The 22,460-nt window shown below is 38.6% G+C and overlaps 1 protein-coding gene and 1 long non-coding RNA gene across 2 annotated transcripts in view; one reads left to right on the top strand and one right to left on the bottom strand.

Moving 5' to 3' along the window:
- The window catches only part of LOC138319850 (uncharacterized), a 272,074-nt gene extending 263,524 nt beyond the window's left edge, over positions 1–8,550 (bottom strand). Inside the window, exons 1-3 of the mRNA XM_069262980.1 lie at positions 8,325–8,550; positions 8,128–8,197; positions 4,495–4,611 (exon numbers count right to left, since the gene is read on the bottom strand). Of these exons, the coding sequence (XP_069119081.1) occupies positions 4,495–4,611; positions 8,128–8,197; positions 8,325–8,371 (234 nt within the window). The 5' untranslated portion in view covers positions 8,372–8,550. The remainder of the gene's footprint in view (positions 1–4,494; positions 4,612–8,127; positions 8,198–8,324) is intronic.
- Positions 8,551–14,689: 6,139 nt separating this feature from the next.
- Positions 14,690–15,103, top strand: LOC138319450 (uncharacterized). Its single transcript, XR_011208022.1, has 3 exons — positions 14,690–14,809; positions 14,852–14,931; positions 14,979–15,103. It is a non-coding gene; the product is annotated as an uncharacterized lncRNA (long non-coding RNA).
- Positions 15,104–22,460: the final 7,357 nt, after the last annotated feature.

The following is a 22,460-nucleotide window of genomic DNA, read 5'->3' as shown; positions in this document are numbered from 1 at the left end:
CTATAGGAGACTCCATAAACTCATTATTCTCTGTCATAGACTCCCATAGACTCACTCTGTCTTCTATATAGGAGACTCCATAGACTCACTCTGTCTTCTATAGGAGACTCCATAGGCTCACTCTGTCTTCTATATAGGAGACTCCATAGACTCACTCTGTCTTCTATAGGAGACTCCATAGACTCACTCTGTCTTCTATATAGGAGACTCCATAGACTCACTCTGTCTTCTATAGGAGACTCCATAGACTCATTATTCTCTATCATAGAGTCCATAGACTCACTCTGTCTTCTATAGGAGACTCCATAGACTCACTCTGTCTTCTATAGGAGACTCCATAGACTCACTCTGTCTTCTATAGGAGACTCCATAGACTCATTATTCTCTATCATACAGTCCATAGACTAATTCTGTCTTCTATAGGAGACTCCATAGACTCATTATTCTCTGTCATAGAGTCCATAGACTCACTCTGTCTTCTATAGGAGACTCCATAGACTCACTCTGTCTTCTATAGGAGACTCCATAGACTCACTCTGTCTTCTATAGGAGACTCCATAGACTTACTCTGTCTTCCATAGGAGACTCCATAGTCTCATTATTCTCTATAATAGACTCCATAGACTCACGCTGTCTTCTATAGGAGACTCCATAGACTCACTACTCTGTCTTCTATAGGAGACTCCATAGTCTCATTATTCTCTATAATAGACTCCATAGACTCACTCTGTCTTCTATAGGAGACTCCATAGACTCACTCTGTCTTCTATAGGAGACTCCATAGGCTCACTCTGTCTTCTATATAGGAGACTCCATAGACTCACTCTGTCTTCTATAGGAGACTCCATAGTCTCATTATTCTCTATCATAGACTCCATAGACTCACTCTGTCTTCTATAGGAGACTCCATAGACTCACTCTGTCTTCTATAGGAGACTCCATAGTCTCACTTATTCTTCTATATAGACTCCATAGACTCACTCTGTCTTCTATAGGAGACTCCATAGACTCACTCTGTCTTCTATAGACTCCATAGACTCACTCTGTCTTCTATAGGAGACTCCATAGACTCACTCTGTCTTCTATAGGAGACTCCATAGACTCACTCTGTCTTCTATAGGAGACTCCATAGACTCACTCTGTCTTCTATAGGAGACTCCATAGACTCACTCTGTCTTCTATAGGAGACTACATAGACTCACTCTGTCTTCTATAGGAGACTCCATAGACTCACTCTGTCTTCTATATAGGAGACTCCATAGACTCACTCTGTCTTCTATAGGAGACTCCATAGACTCACTCTGTCTTCTATAGGAGACTCCATAGACTCATCTATTCTTCTATAGGAGACTCCATAGACTCACTCACTCTGTCTTCTTTATAGGAGACTCCATAGACTCACTCTGTCTTCTATAGGAGACTCCATAGACTCACTCTGTCTTCTATAGGAGACTCCATAGTCTCATTATTCTCTATAATAGACTCCATAGACTCACTCTGTCTTCTATAGGAGACTCCATAGACTCACTCTGTCTTCTATAGGAGACTCCATAGACTCACTCTGTCTTCTATAGGAGACTCCATAGACTCACTCTGTCTTCTATAGGAGACTCCATAGACTCATTATTCTCTATCATAGAGTCCATAGGCTCACTCTGTCTTCTATAGGAGACTCCATAGACTCACTCTGTCTTCTATAGGAGACTCCATAGACTCACTCTGTCTTCTATAGGAGACTCCATAGTCTCATTATTCTCTATAATAGACTCCATAGACTCACTCTGTCTTCTATAGGAGACTCCATAGACTCACTCTGTCTTCTATAGGAGACTCCATAGACTCACTCTGTCTTCTATAGGAGACTCCATAGACTCACTCTGTCTTCTATAGGAGACTCCATAGTCTCATTATTCTCTATCATAGAGTCCATAGACTAATTCTGTCTTCTATAGGAGACTCCATAGACTCATTATTCTCTATCATAGAGTCCAATAGACTCACTCTGTCTTCTATAGGAGACTCCATAGACTCACTCTGTCTTCTATAGGAGACTCCATAGACTCACTCTGTCTTCTATAGGAGACTCCATAGACTCATTATTCTCTATCATAGACTCCATAGACTCACTCTGTCTTCTATAGGAGACTCCATAGACTCATTATTCTCTATCATAGAGTCCATAGACTCACTCTGTCTTCTATAGGAGACTCCATAGACTCACTCTGTCTTCTATAGGAGACTCCATAGACTCACTCTGTCTTCTATAGGAGACTCCATAGACTCACTCTGTCTTCTATAGGAGACTCCATAGTCTCATTATTCTCTATCATAGACTCCATAGACTCACTCTGTCTTCTATAGGAGACTCCATAGACTCACTCTGTCTTCTATAGGAGACTCCATAGTCTCATTATTCTCTATAATAGACTCCATAGACTCACTCTGTCTTCTATAGGAGACTCCATAGACTCATTATTCTCTATCATAGAGTCCATAGGCTCACTCTGTCTTCTATAGGAGACTCCATAGACTCACTCTGTCTTCTATAGGAGACTCCATAGACTCACTCTGTCTTCTATAGGAGACTCCATAGACTCATTATTCTCTATCAAGAGTCCATAGACTCAATCTGTCTTCTATAGGAGACTCCATAGACTAATTCTGTCTTCTATAGGAGACTCCATAGACTCACTCTGTCTTCTATAGGAGACTCCATAGACTCAATTCTGTCTTCTATAGGAGACTCCATAGACTCACTCTGTCTTCTCTATAGGAGACTCCATAGACTCACTCTGTCTTCTATAGGAGACTCCATAGTCTCATTATTCTCTATCATAGAGTCCACAGACTCACTCTGTCTTCTATAATAGACTCCATAGACTCACTCTGTCTTCTATAGGAGACTCCATAGTCTCATTATTCTCTATCATAGAGTCCATAGGCTCACTCTGTCTTCTATAGGAGACTCCATAGTCTCATTATTCTCTATCATAGAGTCCATAGACTCACTCTGTCTTCTATAGGAGACTCCATAGACTCATTATTCTCTATCATAGAGACTCCATAGACTCACTCTGTCTTCTATAGGAGACTCCATAGACTCACTCTGTCTTCTATAGGAGACTCCATAGACTCATTATTCTCTATCATAGAGTCCATAGACTAACTCTGTCTTCTATAGGAGACTCCATAGACTCATTATTCTCTATCATAGAGTCCATAGACTCACTCTGTCTTCTATAGGAGACTCCATAGACTCACTCTGTCTTCTATAGGAGACTCCATAGACTCACTCTGTCTTCTATAGGAGACTCCATAGACTCACTCTGTCTTCTATAGGAGACTCCATAGTCTCATTATTCTCTATAATAGACTCCATAGACTCACTCTGTCTTCTATAGGAGACTCCATAGACTCACTCTGTCTTCTATAGGAGACTCCATAGTCTCATTATTCTCTATAATAGAGTCCATAGACTCACTCTGTCTTCTATAGGAGACTCCATAGACTCACTCTGTCTTCTATAGGAGACTCCATATACTCATTATTCTCTATAATAGAGTCCATAGACACACTCTGTCTTCTATAGGAGACTCCATAGACTCACTTTGTCTTCTATAGGAGACTCCATAGACTTACTCTGTCTTCCATAGGAGACTCCATAGTCTCATTATTCTCTGTCATAGAGTCCATAGACTCACTCTGTCTTCTATAGGAGACTCCATAGACTCACTCTGTCTTCTATAGGAGACTCCATAGACTCACTCTGTCTTCTATAGGAGACTCCATAGTCTCATTATTCTCTATAATAGAGTCCATAGACTCACTCTGTCTTCTATAGGAGACTCCATAGACACACTCTGTCTTCTATAGGAGACTCCATAGACTCACTCTGTCTTCTATAGGAGACTCCATAGACTCATTATTCTCTATAATAGAGTCCATAGACTCACTCTGTCTTCTATAGGAGACTCCATAGACTCACTCTGTCTTCTATAGGAGACTCCATAGTCTCATTATTCTCTATAATAGAGTCCATAGACTCACTCTGTCTTCTATAGGAGACTCCATAGACTCACTCTGTCTTCTATAGGAGACTCCATATACTCATTATTCTCTATAATAGAGTCCATAGACTCACTCTGTCTTCTATAGGAGACTCCATAGTCTCATTATTCTCTATAATAGAGTCCATAGACTCACTTTGTCTTCTATAGGAGACTCCATAGACACACTTTGTCTTCTATAGGAGACTCCATAGTCTCATTATTCTCTATAATAGAGTCCATAGACTCACTCTGTCTTCTATAGGAGACTCCATAGTCTCATTATTCTCTATAATAGAGTCCATAGACACACTCTGTCTTCTATAGGAGACTCCATATACTCATTATTCTCTATAATAGAGTCCATAGACACACTCTGTCTTCTATAGGAGACCCCAGAAGGGAGACTCCACTGTTAATCTCTGTAATGGGTTCACGGTATCCTTACCAGTTCCTGTGAGGCGAAGGCTGGTGAGGTTGGATCCACAGTCGAATCATAGCAGTAGTCAAATGTAAATGTTTTAACTTTCTCTCGACTGTCTCCAAACTCTGACTGACTTTCAACCTAGAGGGACAGATAAACAAAATACAAATAAAAAAATATGTCCAACAGGGGGTATATATTGACATAAGATAGATATAAGATCAATTTTCCTGGCTAGGATTATTGGTTATCCATGCACCTGGTACAGGTACATATAGTTACTGTTAGATTCTATTCTAAATATCTGCTACACACCTTAACATTGGTAATAAAGAGTGCACAGTAATTTATATAATTCTAACAGAAATTGGATCAGTTGTGAATTCTGTGATATGCTGTGGCCACTGTGGTCACAGTTTGTGAAATCTTAAATGTCGTCACTCCCTGTCCGACACGAGCTCCATCATATACAATAGTATTGCGATGTCTTGTATACCAAACTTGGTTCTGCGTCGGTGAAGCAAAGCAACTTTTGTCTATATATTTTACTCAAATTATTTCAATAGTAGTGTGTCAGACTTATTAGGTGGAAAATATTGTCTGAAACACAATCAACTCTTGGATGATTATATTTCTTTAACTAATGTGACACCAGGTATGGCAATCAAATAATAGACATATTTTACCAAATAATTATGAAGCTATATGATCTGAAATTTCAACGGTATCAATATAATTGAATATGTAACAATGTCATGGAATTTTGTGACTTTTTGTCAATTTGTTTTATGTTTCACAAATTAATTAAGGAATGTAGAAAATATATAACAGTTAGACATACTGTGACCTACATTAATATTGATCAAGTCATTGTGACCTATGCTGTGTCATTGTGACCTATTTAATATCAACTTTCATTCTGACCTACATTTTTAATGTCAACTGTGTAATTGTGACATATATATATTGACATTGATTGTGTCATTGTGACCTATATTACATCAACAGTACTAGTGTAATTGTGACCTTTTTTAAATGAACACATATAATGAGTAAATTGACCTTATATATTTACAATTATAAAAGTCATATAGTATAGCGACTCCAAGAAAGGAGGAAGGTGTGTCCAAAAAAGGGAAAACATACCTATAGGATTGAAGGTCAATAAATGATTTATATATTATGTATTTCTGGGATATGACCAGTTGTACTTCTGTAACAGGAGAGGAAAAAATGTAGCAATCAGACCGGAATTTGAACCCGGGACCTCAGCTCCGACCCAGTCCAATATCCCACCACATTTCTATAGATTTGGTCTTCAAAAGAGAAAATTATTAAAAAAATATGTCACAGTACCATACTTTGGTCAGAAACCTTCAACCTGTTTTTAAAGGGACACATTTCAACACTCTCCGACTGATGATGATGACTGCAGTTCACTTCCTATCTCAGTTTTACAGAAGGAATGTTTTAGTGATATAAAGGAAGTGTACAAATACGATACTGTATGTCTGTCATTTGATATGTTTTTGCTCTCTCATCCCTAATATACCAATGTAAATATGAACAAATTCCAGTAAGACAATATTAAGATCTATAAAAAAGCATGACATTTCTTTTATTGAGTGTCGATAATGTAAGCCAATCAGATTATAATTTACAAAGACACAGATTTGTAAGACCGGTATCAATGTCATACCCAATACATATATTCAAACTGCCGAAGCATGAGTGACCTGAGTGTTTTATTACCAGTGAGCTTGTAATTGACACCCAACATCTGTCGTATTCAGAGAATTAATGATATAAATTATTTGTATTTGTAACCTTTTGATATGTATATTATTTTGAGAAAAGTTCTTTATATTCCGATGATATATTTCTAGTGTTGTATGACATATTCAACTATTTGATACCTCTGTGCTGTACACTGTGTATTAGAGCTAACCTCATTTTTTATCACTATTAATCGTCAACATTTTCCTATGCCAGGTTTTAAACCATTATCATGAAATATGCTCCAGATGATTTTGACCAATGAAACATTGATATAAGTTTACCAGATTACAATGCCATAGTTATACATATCATCTGGTCTAATGATAGTGGTGGAGACGGTCACAATTATATGCCAAGGTGCCATAATTGACAAGATTTTGTCTTTTTGATGTAGCAGTGCAGACAATTTAATTTTCTATGCTATCCAGGGATCTCTGTGACATAGTAATCTGTGAATGAATAGGGTGTGTAGATTGACAACTACTATAAACCCCTGCTAGCACCCTACAATGGACACTAACTGCCTATCAAATCCTATCTCATTGATAGACTGTCGCAAATCTTTTAATCACTAAATATTTAAACACATTTTTTATTTGCTTGTTGATTTCCATTCTTTGACTTATCTCAACAGTAAGCTTGTGTAATCGTCAACCCTTTTATCCCATATCAAAAGGAAAAAAATGGGTTTTGTTAAATTCTTACAATTGCAATTTGGAATTTTGTTATTTGTTATATAGCAATATGTTCTGAATAGGATAATAACAATAGCAGATAGCCTTCACATTCACACCAACACAATACAACCATTTACAGTTATGATGGAACATGTATACAGTATGTGCTGAGTATAATCAAATTATAGTAGGATCAGGGCGTTATAACTGGGTAGCGACAAAATATAACTATAACTGGACTAGTGCCAATAGGGCAAAGGTTTGGTCACATCAGGAGTGTTGACACACTGTTTGTAGAGGCGATATACAGGTATGGTGCTATATCGGTACTCGATCCAGATAAAAGATCAATAAAAGTATTTTTAAGTATACATACTTGTACCGTCCTTTATTCCATTATTACTGTATATGCATGTCTATGCCAATTTTTTACTTTTACATATTTCACTCAGCTTAAAACTTCTTTAATGAAAATATGATACTCCATGAGAATTAGTTATGTCATTACTTGTCATCTACAATTACATTCTGTAACACATGAAATAAATGGTTGAAGTAAAATTGACTGACAATGCAACGAGGTAAAATGAAAACATTTTAATAGGTTTATATATCCACAAAGAAGTTTTAGCTTCTGAAAGCCAAACAGGAAGCAGTCAAGTATAAATGTCTGGACATCCTAAGTACATATCAGATCACTTTCTAGATGAGTAAATTTACTAGCTAAGCCTATAGGGGCTCTTGAGTAACTGATGGAGAAAGGGTCTGTTCAGAGCAATAAGTTTTAGGGCTTGGTGAATACAGAGTTATTCATTAACAACATAATTTATATTCGTTTTCTTCCTTTTTCTATGTCTATGCCAATTTTTTTTTCATCTTTATCTGGATCTGTGCACCTGTGAGTACCTCTAGGCCCAGATCCCGGTCTTTCCCCCTTTCTCACTTATAATAATATACTTGTTGGATGTACATTTATAGACTGGCATACAAAGTAAATTACCATTTCAGAATATTACTTTTCTATATACTTTTCCACAATAATCTTTAATTACATTGTATTTATTTATTCTAACATAATAAATTTACTGTTTCCGTTACCTAGTAGAGCCATCTAAATAGTTAATATAGAATATAAATCAGTATGACAAATGTATCACATTGTGATGTCATCAACTGATGATTCTGTATGAAATTGACCTACCTTGATATTCTCAACACTTATTGTATCGCCATTAACATCCACAATAAACTTAGCATTTTTCTCTCGCTCCCTGTAAACAGAAACACAGAATTAAACATAATATGCACATTAGCACGACAAAAAGCTGTCTGCATATTTCTGAACATTCGTAACTTATCGCGTTGTACAAACTCTCGAAAATGCTGCAAAGAACTTACTTTTCGCTCAGAGGTCTCACCCTCACCGCTACTTTCACGTTAGACATAGTTCCTAGCCAGGTTCATCCATTTTCTAACCAATTCATGCACAAATATTCCATGTTTTGTCAGGCATTTAGTCCATACACACAAACCGAACGCTACACAGCGCTGCACATGTAGTTCTGAAGTATGTGTAAACTCTGTCAAACTATCTCAGGCAGGCCGGGGTCACGGTTCATACGTCAGCCAATCACAGACACGTTCACAGCTGTCACAACCTATCAGGCGGGATCTTACAAATAGAGATATGACCCACGTGTAGTGTAGTACAATATTATTGACAATACCCAATACAACAAAATCAATGTTGAACTGTCCAACACGAGTTAACCCCTCTTAGAGGTTTTGTACATATCTGCCTAAGCTTAAGCGTAGAAATAGGCGGAGTGATGTAATGTAGGCAAAAAAACTAGTTGGGCCTAAGCATACTTACATTTTTGTACGTACATGTACAGTACAGTATGGATTGTATTTAGAAATCTACTAAAAATCATGTTTCTGAGCCTTTTATTTGTCCCAAGAAAGCTTTCAACATAAACATATCTTAACAACAAGAGGCCCAGAGGGCCTGTATCGCTCACCTGTTTTTTGGTGTTTTTTCTTTTTTCTTTTTTTTTTTTTTTTTTGTAATTATCACAACGACTCTTACAATTAGAAAATTAGTAAAATTGACTCCAAAATTTTGAAACACAACCATATCATGATGCTATATACATGTATACCATACAAATATGCTATCCAATACAAAGGTTCAGATAGGAAGTAATTTATTTATATGAAAATAGTAGCCTAATTGACCTTTTTGGCCCCGCATTTAAGGCCCCAGGTAGTCAGCCCTATCATTTGTACAATTTTGAATCCTCACCCTACAAGGATGCTACCATTGCATTATGAGCGTAATGCCATGTTTAGTTGCAGAGGAAAAGTTGTTTATATGGACCCCTTTGACCCCACCCCTCAGGCCCTCGGGGGATCAGCCCCATCATTTGCACAATTTTGAATCCCCACCCTATAAAGATGCTACAATTGCATTATGAATGCTATTCCATGCTTAGTTTCAGAGAAGAAGTCGTTTAAATGGAAACAGCCAAATTGACCCCTTTTGACCCCGCCCCTCAGGCCCCCAGGGGGTCAGCCCCATCATTTGTACAATTTTGAATCCCCACCCTATAAGGATGCTACCATTGCATTTTGGGTGCTATCCCATGCTTACTTTCAGAGAAGAAGTCGTTAAAATGGAAATAGCCAAATTGACCCCTTTTGACTCCGCCCCTCAGGCGCCCAGAGGGACAGCCCCATCATTTGTACAATTTTGAATCCCCACCCTATAAGGATGCTACCATTGCATTTTGGGTGCTATCCCATGCTTACTTTCAGAGAAGAAGTCGTTTAAATGGAAATAGCCAAATTGACCCCTTTTGGCCCCGCCCCTCAGGCCCCTGTGGGGTCAGCCCCATCATTTGTACAATTTTCAGTTAGTAACCCATAAGGATGCTACCAGTCAAATTTTGTTGAAATCGGACCAGCGGTTATGGAGAAGAAGTCGATTGTTGACGGACGGACGGACGGACGGACGGACGGACGGACGGACGGACGACGGATGACGGACGCCGGACGCCACGGTATGGCATAAGCTCACCTTGGTCCTTCGGACCAGGTGAGCTAATAATGTTATAAAATGGGACAAACGATGTTAAAAAGTAATGTAGACTACATTGCAAAACGGTCATGATTGTTTTCTGATTTGTGGAAAGTGTTCCTATTAGAAATTAGTATGATAGTAATGATTCTTGTCAGCGTCTGGCCATCGGCAGACCACCTTTCTTTCTTTGTCCAATACAAAAATTATGAAAATTGTGTAAGGGAAAATAGATTATCTAATCTGATAGATAATGCATAAAAATCAAAACTTATATCTTAAATAGTTAATTAAGATTTTTATTGGTCCTATAATAAAATTAAAATAGGTGCCTCCCACCCTTTTCTTTGCTTCATGCCTCTATAAACGTTCAGAGTTTTTAGGTAGGCATCGCAATCTTTGTAACTTTAATTCAAAATATGACATTAGTTGAAAGGGGGAAGTTGGAGGGGGAAGTTGGAGGGGGGTGGGGCAAAGGCCCCCACGGTGGCCTCAGGCCAGTGCTTCTGAGAGGGCGAAGGCCAAGACGAGGGGAAGAGCACGAGAGTGGGGTGGTAGCCCCCTTCTCGTAAGGGGGTAATGGAGGGGTCTCTCCCAGAAAATTTTGATATTCTTGATGCATTTAGGTGGCATTTGCTACCATCATCAGATGGTGGGCTTTTCAAATTGGCAGTTGATGTTTGTTACTGCTATTTCTCAGAAAGTACTGAGGGGATCTGTCTCAAATTCCATATGTAGGTTCCCCTAGGGCCTTAGGAGTGTCATGCTGATTTTCAGATATATCTGAAAAAAACAATATAGCCGCCAGGCAGCAATCTTGGATTTTGGAAGTTGATATTTGTTACTGCTAATTCTCATAGAGTACGTAAGGAATCTGTCTTAGTCTGTGTAATGTAAAGTGTGTAAATTGTGTGATAGTTGTACCCAGACTGTGTAATGTAAAGTGTGTGATAGTTGTACCCAGACTGTGTAATGTAAATTGTGTGATAGTTGTACCCAGACTGTGTAATGTAAATTGTGTGATAGTTGTACCCAGACTGTGTAATGTAAATTGTGTGATAGTTGTACCCAGACTGTGTAATGTAAAGTGTGTGATAGTTGTACCCAGACTGTGTAATGTAAATTGTGTGATAGTTGTACCAAGACTGTGTAATGTAATTGTAAGTTGTACCAAGACTGTGTAATGTAAATTGTGTGATAGTTGTACCAGACTGTGTAATGTAAATTGTGTGATAGTTGTACCCAGACTGTGTAATGTAAATTATGTATGAGTGATAGTTGTACCCAGACTGTGTAATGTGTAAATTGTGTGATAGTTGTACCCAGACTGTGTAATGTAAATTGTGTGATAGTTGTACCCAGACTGTGTAATGTAAATTGTGTGATAGTTGTACCCAGACTGTGTAATGTAAATTGTGTGATAGTTGTACCCAGACTGTGTAATGTAAATTGTGTGATAGTTGTACCCAGACTGTGTAATGTAAATTGTGTGATAGTTGTACCCAGACTGTGTAATGTAAAGTGTGTGATAGTTGTACCCAGACTGTGTAATGTAAATTGTGTGATAGTTGTACCCAGACTGTGTAATGTAAATTGTGTGATAGTTGTACCCAGACTGTGTAATGTAAATTGTGTGTGATAGTTGTACCCAGACTGTGTAATGTAAATTGTGTGATAGTTGTACCCAGACTGTGTAAAATTGTATAGTTGTACCCAGACTGTGTAATGTAATTGTGTGATAGTTGTACCCAGACTGTGTAATGTAAATGTGTGTAGTGTGCCTAGACTGTGTAATGTAAAGTGTGTGGTAGTTGTACCGAGACTGTGTAAGGTAAATTGTGTGATAGTTGTACCCAGACTGTGTAATGTAAATTGTGTGATAGTTGTACCCAGACTGTGTAATGTAAATTGTGTGATAGTTGTACCCAGACTGTGTAATGTAAAGTGTGTGATAGTTGTACCCAGACTGTGTAATGTAAATTGTGTGATAGTTGTACCCAGACTGTGTAATGTAAATTGTGTGATAGTTGTACCCAGACTGTGTAATGTAAATTGTGTGATAGTTGTACCCAGACTGTGTAATGTAAATTGTGTGATAGTTGTACCCAGACTGTGTAATGTAAATTGTGTGATAGTTGTACCCAGACTGTGTAATGTAAAGTGTGTGATAGTTGTACCCAGACTGTGTAATGTAAAGTGTGTGATAGTTGTACCCAGACTGTGTAATGTAAGTGTGTGATAGTTGTACCCAGACTGTGTAATGTAAAGTGTGTGATAGTTGTACCCAGACTGTGTAATGTAAATTGTGTGATAGTTGTACCCAGACTGTGTAATGTAAAGTGTGTGATAGTTGTACCCAGACTGTGTAATGTAAATTGTGTGATAGTTGTACCCAGACTGTGTAATGTAAATTGTGTGATAGTTGTACCCAGACTGTGTAATGTAAAGTGTGTGATAGTTGTACCCAGACTGTGTAATGTAAATTGTGTGATAGTTGTACCCAGACTGTGTAATGTAAATTGTGTGATAGTTGTACCCAGACTGTGTAATGTAAATGTGTGATAGTTGTACCCAGACTGTGTAAAAAGTGTGATAGTTGTACCCAGACTGTGTAATGTAAATGTGTGTGATAGTTGTACCCAGACTGTGTAATGTAAATTGTGTGATAGTTGTACCCAGACTGTGTAATGTAAAGTGTGTGATAGTTGTACCCAGACTGTGTAATGTAAAAATTGTGTGATAGTTGTACCCAGACTGTGTAAATGTAAACCCAACTTGTGTGTGATAGTTGTACCCAGACTGTGTAATGTAAATTGTGTGATAGTTGTACCCAGACTGTGTAATGTAAATTGTGTGATAGTTGTTACCCAGACTGTGTAATGTAAAGTGTGTGATAGTTGTACCCAGACTGTGTAATGTAAATTGTGTGATAGTTGTACCCAGACTGTGTAATGTAAATTGTGTGATAGTTGTACCCAGACTGTGTAATGTAAAGTGTGTGATAGTTGTACCCAGACTGTGTAATGTAAATTGTGTGATAGTTGTACCCAGACTGTGTAATGTAAATTGTGTGATAGTTGTACCCAGACTGTCTAATGTAAAGTGTGTGTGTTAGTGTGTAGTTGTACCCAGACTGTGTAATGTAAAGTGTGTGATAGTTGTACCCAGACTGTGTAATGTAAATTGTGTGATAGTTGTACCCAGACTGTGTAATGTAAATTGTGATAGTTGTATTCAGACTGTGTAATGTAAATTGTGTGATAGTTGTACCCAGACTGTGTAATGTAAAGTGTGTGATAGTTGTACCCAGACTGTGTAATGTAAATTGTGTGATAGTTGTACCCAGACTGTGTAATGTAAAGTGTGTGATAGTTGTACCCAGACTGTGTAATGTAAATTGTGTGATAGTTGTACCCAGACTGTGTAATGTAAATTGTGTGTGATAGTTGTACCCAGACTGTGTAATGTAAATTGTGTGATAGTTGTACCCAGACTGTGTAATGTAAAGTGTGTGATAGTTGTACCCACACTGTGTAATGTAAATTGTGTGATAGTTGTACCCAGACTGTGTAATGTAAATTGTGTGATAGTTGTACCCAGACTGTGTAATGTAAATTGTGTGATAGTTGTACCCAGACTGTGTAATGTAAATTGTTGTGTGATAGTTGTACCCAGACTGTGTAATGTAAATTGTGTGATAGTTGTACCCAGACTGTGTAATGTAAATTGTGTGATAGTTGTACCCAGACTGTGTAATGTAAATTGTGTGATAGTTGTACCCAGACTGTGTAATGTAAATTGTGTGATAGTTGTACCCAGACTGTGTAATGTAAAGTGTGTGATAGTTGTACCCAGACTGTGTAATGTAAATTGTGTGATAGTTGTACCCAGACTGTGTAATGTAAATTGTGTGATAGTCGTGCCCAGATTGTGTAATGTAAAGTGTGTGATAGTTGTACCCAGACTGTGTAATGTAAATTGTGAACCTGCCTTTTATGTAAATACTTAGAGGGTTTAATTGCTATATTTTATTGTTTGTGGTATAACTACTGGTGTATAATATCGCTATTCAGCAACAGCTAAAAGTATCTACTTTTAAACTATGTTAAATAAGCACCACAAATCACAAAACAAATGTTCAATTTAAACAACAGAAATTTATTGTATTGAGATGCTTTAATAATGAGATTTCATCTCCATGTAGTTTTATAGATATTTTAACATAGTGAACAATATATTGCAATATTTTTTTAGATAAATATTTTAAAGGATTTCAACGTTCTACACAACATACTATACATCCACAACCAGTGAAGACTTCCTGATCAAAGGGAAACAACTCTGTCACAATAAAAAGTATACACCACAACTACTAGTTGTAAAACCTAAGTGTAGAATAATCACTACCATAATCATCTAATGAATCACCTAATTTTGTTACTATGCATTAAATCTACTATTGATAGAAAAGATAATAAAAATGGATAAAATTCCTATATATTGTAAAATGATTTCTTTGCAGCAATTATCTAAGACTATTCTACATCGTAGCTATTCGTTAAATCTTATCTGGGAATATTGTATATATGGTAGCTATATTGGAGGTTTGATCTGGGAATATTCTATATGGTAGCTATATTGGAGGTATGATCTGTGAATATTCTATATGGTAGCTATATTGGAGGTATGATCTGTGAATATTCTATATGGTAGCTATATTGGAGGTTTGATCTGGGAATAATCTATATGGTAGCTATATTGGAGGTATGATCTGGGAATATTCTATATGGTAGCTATATTGGAGGTTTGATCTGGGAATATTGTATATATGGTAGCTATATTGGAGGTTTGATCTGGGAATAATCTATATGGTAGCTATATTGGAGGTATGATCTGGGAATATTCTATATGGTAGCTATATTGGAGGTTTGGTCTGGGAATATTGTATATATGGTAGCTATATTATATTGGAGGTTTGATCTGGGAATATTCTATATGGTAGCTATATTGGAGGTTTGATCTGTGAATATTCTATATGGTAGCTATATTGGAGGTTTGATCTGTGAATATTCTATATGGTAGCTATATTGGAGGTTTGATCTGGGAATATTCTATATGGTAGCTATATTGAAGGTTTGATCTGGGAATATTCTATATATGGTAGCTATATTGGAGGTTTGATCTGTGAATATTCTATATGGTAGCTATATTGAAGGTTTGATCTGGGAATAATCTATATGGTAGCTATATTGGAGGTATGATCTGGGAATATTCTATATGGTAGCTATATTGGAGGTTTGATCTGTGGATATTCTATATGGTAGCTATATTGGAGGTTTGATCTGGGAATATTCTATATGGTAGCTATATTGGAGGTATGATCTGTGAATATTCTATATGGTAGCTATATTGGAGGTTTGATCTGGGAATATTCTATATGGTAGCTATATTGGAGGTATGATCTGTGGATATTCTATATGGTAGCTATATTGGAGGTTTGATCTGGGAATATTCTATATGGTAGCTATATTGGAGGTATGATCTGTGGATATTCTATATGGTAGCTATATTGGAGGTTTTTATCTGGGAATATTCTATATGGTAGCTATATTGGAGGTATGATCTGGGAATATTCTATATGGTAGCTATATTGGAGGTTTGATCTGGGAATATTCTATATGGTAGCTATATTGGAGGTTTGATCTGGGAATATTCTATATGGTAGCTATATTGGAGGTTTGATCTGTGAATATTCTATATGGTAGCTATATTGGAGGTTTGATCTGGGAATATTCTATATGGTAGCTATATTGGAGGTATGATCTGGGAATATTCTATATGGTAGCTATATTGGAGGTTTGATCTGTGGATATTCTATATGGTAGCTAAATTGGAGGTTTGATCTGTGGATATTCTATATGGTAGCTATATTGAAGGTTTGATCTGGGAATATTCTATATGGTAGCTATATTGGAGGTTTGGTCTGGGAATATTCTATATGGTAGCTATATTGGAGGTTTGGTCTGGGAATATTCTATATGGTAGCTATATTGGAGGTATGATCTGGGAATATTCTATATGGTAGCTATATTGAAGGTTTGATCTGGGAATATTCTATATGGTAGCTATATTGGAGGTATGATCTGGGAATATTCTATATGGTAGCTATATTGGAGGTATGATCTGGGAATATTCTATATGGTAGCTTTATTGGAGGTACGATGATCTGGGAATATTCTATATGGTAGCTATATTGGAGGTATGATCTGGGAATAATCTATATGGTAGCTATATTGAAGGTATGATCCAAGAATAATCTATATGGCAGCTATATTGGAGATTTGATCTGGGAATATTTTACATGGTAGCTATATTTGAGGTTTGAGCTGGGAATATTCTACAGAAATTCTACAAGAATTTATTTTTACAAGAAAGTCTGATAGATTGCACTATATAATCATGAAAAAAATTCCACAAAGAAAAGTAGTATCTACATTGCATGTACATGAAGACAATACACACAGCAGATGTATACAAGCATTCAAGTGTGCTATACCACACACAATATATCCACTTAAATACTTTGGTGTAGGGTGTTGCTTGGTGAATGCTTCAATCAATTATCATTATAACAAGCACCAATATATCTATTGTGGTTCTAAGTATATCTGGGAGATTAAATAATTCAATTCTGACTTATTCGAAAACTTTTAAAACATCCATTTGTAAAATAACAAAGTATTTGAAACAAAGAGATTTTCAAAATTCACTACCAAAAATTGCATGAAAGCAGACTTAGTTTCCATAGAAACAGTTTCTGTATGTTGCTAAGGCAACACATTTTGTACTAATAGTTTTATATATTGACCTTAATTGTAACAGAGTATTTACCAGTACACACAATAAAGAATAGAGTAATCTGCCTTGTGCCACACTCTGTGGCAGGTCTATAATGTACTTCAGTACACAATTATTACAGAGTTTACAACTAATAAGTGATCATCATGTAAATAAAATTGTACAAATATAACATAAAAATAATAGAAGAAAGCATACAACAATGTAAATATCTATAAAAATTATAACAAAGGGAAAATAAAAAAACAGATTTCAAAACTAACAAATTTCAAAAATTCCCATCATTAAAACAAAAAGTCTAAATGAATAACTAGGAGAGAGATGAAAGTGTCCAATAACACATGTAAGGATGTATACAACGTAAACAAGAAAACATGAATAAAGTACAGCTCGAGTAGATCTCGCATAAAGCTAACAGAACATGTCCATACTTCAGGAAACAATTTACAACTATTCTGATTTTAGTAACACACTTTACTACAAAAATTATAAATAGTATTTGTGTGTGTAAAAGAAAGAAAACAAGAGATTCAAGAGGGATCTTTGCGCCCACCAAAGATCTGTGTCAGATGGATCTTTTCTCTACTTTTCAAACTTCAATTATCAAAATCTAAGATGGCGGCCTGTTGGCCATCTTTTTGACCAATCGGTCCCAAAATGCAATATGCACAACTAGGGCCCATTCAAGGGAAACCTAAATATGGAATTTGAGACAGATCCTTGCTGTACTTTCTAGGAAATATATAATGGTAACAACCTTCAACTGTCAAAAATAAAATGGTGACCAGTCAGCCATCTTCTTGTTGCCAAATCGGTCCCAAAGTGCAATAAGCACAACCAGGGCCCAAGGGGACCCTACATATGTAATTTGAGAATGATCCCTTCCGTACTTTCTGAGAAATAGTGGTAACAATTTTTTACTACCAAAATCCAAGATGGCGGCCTGGTGGCCATCTGGTTCCATAATGCTGTAAGCACAACTAGGACCCTAGGGAATCATACATAGGACCCTAGGGAAACATACATAGGACCCTAGGGAAACATACATAGGACCCTAGGGAAACATACATAGGTCCCTAGGGAAACATACATGGGACCCTAGGGAAACCTACATAGGACCCTAGGGAAACATACATAGGACCCTAGGGAAACATACATAGGACCCTAGGGAATCATACATAGGACCCTAGGGAAACATACATAGGACCCTAGGGAAACATACATAGGACCCTAGGGAAACATACATAGGACCCTAGGGAAACATACATAGGACCCTAGGGAAACATACATAGGACCCTAGGGAACATACATAGGACCCTAGGGAAACCTACATAGGACCCTAGGGAAACATACATAGGACCCTAGGGAAACCTACATAGGACCCTAGGGAAACCTACATAGGACCCTAGGGAAACATACATAGGACCCTAGGGAAACCTACATAGGACCCTAGGAAAACCTACATAGGACCCAAGGGAATCATACATAGGACTCTAGGGAAACATACATAGGTCCCTAGGGAAACATACATAGGACCCTAGGGAAACATACATAGGACCCTAGGGAAACATACATAGGACCCTAGGGAAACATAAATAGGACCCTAGGGAAACATACATAGGACCCTAGGGAAACCTACATAGGACCCTAGGGAAACCTACATAGGACCCTAGGGAAACCTACATAGGACCCTGGGGAAACATACATAGGACCCTAGGGAAACCTACATAGGACCCTAGGGAAACATACATAGGACCCTAGGGAAACATACATAGGACCCTAGGGAACCTACATAGGACCCTAGGGAAACATACATAGGACCCTAGGGAAACATACATAGGACCCTAGGGAAACATACACAGGACCCTAGGGAAACCTACATAGGACCCTAGGGAAACATACATAGGACCCTAGGGAAACATACATAGGACCCTAGGGAAACATACATAGGACCCTAGGGAAACCTACATAGGACCCTAGGGAAACATACATAGGACCCTAGGGAAACATACATAGGACCCTAGGGAAACATACATAGGACCCTAGGGAAACATACATAGGACCCTAGGGAAACATACATAGGACCCTAGGGAAACATACATAGGACCCTAGGGAAACATACATAGGACCCTAGGGAAACATACATAGGACCCTAGGGAAACATACATAGGACCCTAGGGAAACATACATAGGACCCTAGGGAAACATACATAGGACCCTAGGGAAACATACATAGGACCCTAGGGAAACATACATAGGACCCTAGGGAAACATACATAGGACCCTAGGGAAACATACATAGGACCCTAGGGAAACATACATAGGACCCTAGGGAAACATACATAGGACCCTAGGGAAACATACATAGGACCCTAGGGAAACCTACATAGGACCCTAGGGAAACATACATAGGACCCTAGGGAAACATACATAGGACCCTAGGGAAACATACATAGGACCCTAGGGAAACATACATAGGACCCTAGGGAAACATACATAGGACCCTAGGGAAAAACATACATAGGACCCTAGGGGAAACATACATAGGACCCTAGGGAAACATACATAGGACCCTAGGGAAACATACATAGGACCCTAGGGAAACCTACATAGGACCCTAGGGAACATACATAGGACCCTAGGGAAACATACATAGGACCCTAGGGAAACATACATAGGACCCTAGGGAAACATACATAGGACCCTAGGGAAACATACATAGGACCCTAGGGAAACATACATAGGACCCTAGGGAAACATACATAGGACCCTAGGGAAACCTACATAGGACCCTAGGGAAACATACATAGGACCCTAGGGAAACTACATAGGACCCTAGGGAAACATACATAGGACCCTAGGGAAACATACATAGGACCCTAGGGAAACATACATAGGACCCTAGGGAAACATACATAGGACCCTAGGGAAACCTACATAGGACCCTAGGGAAACATACATAGGACCCTAGGGAAACATACATAGGACCCTAGGGAAACATACATAGGACCCTAGGGAAACATACATAGGACCCTAGGGAAACCTACATAGGACCCTAGGAAAACCTACATAGGACCCAAGGGAATCATACATAGGACTTTAGGGAAACCTACATAGGACCCTAGGGAAACATACATAGGACCCTAGGGAAACATACATAGGACCCTAGGGAAACATACATAGGACCCTAGGGAAACATACATAGGACCCTAGGGAAACATACATAGGACCCTAGGGAAACATACATAGGACCCTAGGGAAAACATACATAGGACCCTAGGGAAACCTACATAGGACCCTAGGGAAACTTACATAGGACCCTAGGGAAACATACATAGGACCCTAGGGAAACATACATAGGACCCTAGGGAAACCTACATAGGACCCTAGGGAAACTACATAGGACCCTAGGGAAACATACATAGGACCCTAGGGAAACATACATAGGACCCTAGGGAAACATACATAGGACCCTAGGGAAACATACATAGGACCCTAGGGAAACTACATAGGACCCTAGGGAAACATACATAGGACCCTAGGGAAACTACATAGGACCCTAGGGAAAACATACATAGGACCCTAGGGAAACCTACATAGGACCCTAGGGAAACATACATAGGACCCTAGGGAAACATACATAGGACCCTAGGGAAACATACATAGGACCCTAGGGAAACATACATAGGACCCTAGGGAAACATACATAGGACCCTAGGGAAACATACATAGGACCCTAGGGAAACATACATAGGACCCTAGGGAAACATACATAGGACCCTAGGGAAACATACATAGGACCCTAGGGAAAACATACATAGGACCCTAGGGAAACATACATAGGACCCTAGGGAAACATACATAGGACCCTAGGGAAACATACATAGGACCCTAGGGAAACATACATAGGACCCTAGGGAAACCTACATAGGACCCTAGGGAAACATACATAGGACCCTAGGGAAACATACATAGGACCCTAGGGAAACATACATAGGACCCTAGGGAAACATACATAGGACCCTAGGGAAACATACATAGGACCCTAGGGAAACATACATAGGACCCTAGGGAAACATACATAGGACCCTAGGGAAACATACATAGGACCCTAGGGAAACATACATAGGACCCTAGGGAAACATACATAGGACCCTAGGGAAACATACATAGGACCCTAGGGAAACATACATAGGACCCTAGGGAAACATACATAGGACCCTAGGGAAACATACATAGGACCCTAGGGAAACATACATAGGACCCTAGGGAAACATACATAGGACCCTAGGGAAACATACATAGGACCCTAGGGAAACATACATAGGACCCTAGGGAAACATACATAGGACCCTAGGGAAACATACATAGGACCCTAGGGAAACATACATAGGACCCTAGGGAAACATACATAGGACCCTAGGGAAACATACATAGGACCCTAGGGAAACATACATAGGACCCTAGGGAAACATACATAGGACCCTAGGGAAAACATACATAGGACCCTAGGGAAACATACATAGGACCCTAGGGAAACATACATAGGACCCTAGGGAAACATACATAGGACCCTAGGGAAACATACATAGGACCCTAGGGAAACATACATAGGACCCTAGGGAAACATACATAGGACCCTAGGGAAACATACATAGGACCCTAGGGAAACATACATAGGACCCTAGGGAAACATACATAGGACCCTAGGGAAACATAACATAGGACCCTAGGGAAACATACATAGGACCCTAGGGAAACATACATAGGACCCTAGGGAAACATACATAGGACCCTAGGGAAACATACATAGGACCCTAGGGAAACATACATAGGACCCCTAGGGAAACATACATAGGACCCTAGGGAAACATACATAGGACCCTAGGGAAACATACATAGGACCCTAGGGAAACATACATAGGACCCTAGGGAAACATACATAGGACCCTAGGGAAACATACATAGGACCCTAGGGAAACATACATAGGACCCTAGGGAAACCTACATAGGACCCTAGGGAAACATACATAGGACCCTAGGGAAACATACATAGGACCCTAGGGAAACATACATAGGACCCTAGGGAAACATACATAGGACCCTAGGGAAACATACATAGGACCCTAGGGAAACATACATAGGACCCTAGGGAAACATACATAGGACCCTAGGGAAACATACATAGGACCCTAGGGAAAACATACATAGGACCCTAGGGAAACATACATAGGACCCTAGGGAAACATACATAGGACCCTAGGGAAACATACATAGGACCCTAGGGAAACATACATAGGACCCTAGGGAAACATACATAGGACCCTAGGGAAACATACATAGGACCCTAGGGAAACATACATAGGACCCTAGGGAAACATACATAGGACCCTAGGGAAACATACATAGGACCCTAGGAAACATACATAGGACCTAGGGAAACATACATAGGACCCTAGGGAAACATACATAGGACCCTAGGGAAACATACATAGGACCCTAGGGAAACATACATAGGACCCTAGGGAAACATACATAGGACCCTAGGGAAACATACATAGGACCCTAGGGAAACATACATAGGACCCTAGGGAAAC

This window comes from Argopecten irradians, chromosome 3, assembly GCF_041381155.1.
Source record: "Argopecten irradians isolate NY chromosome 3, Ai_NY, whole genome shotgun sequence".
Lineage (NCBI taxonomy): Eukaryota > Metazoa > Mollusca > Bivalvia > Pectinida > Pectinidae > Argopecten > Argopecten irradians.
The sequence above is the reverse complement of the archived record's forward strand: the minus strand, read 5'-3'. Positions and strand labels throughout refer to the sequence as shown.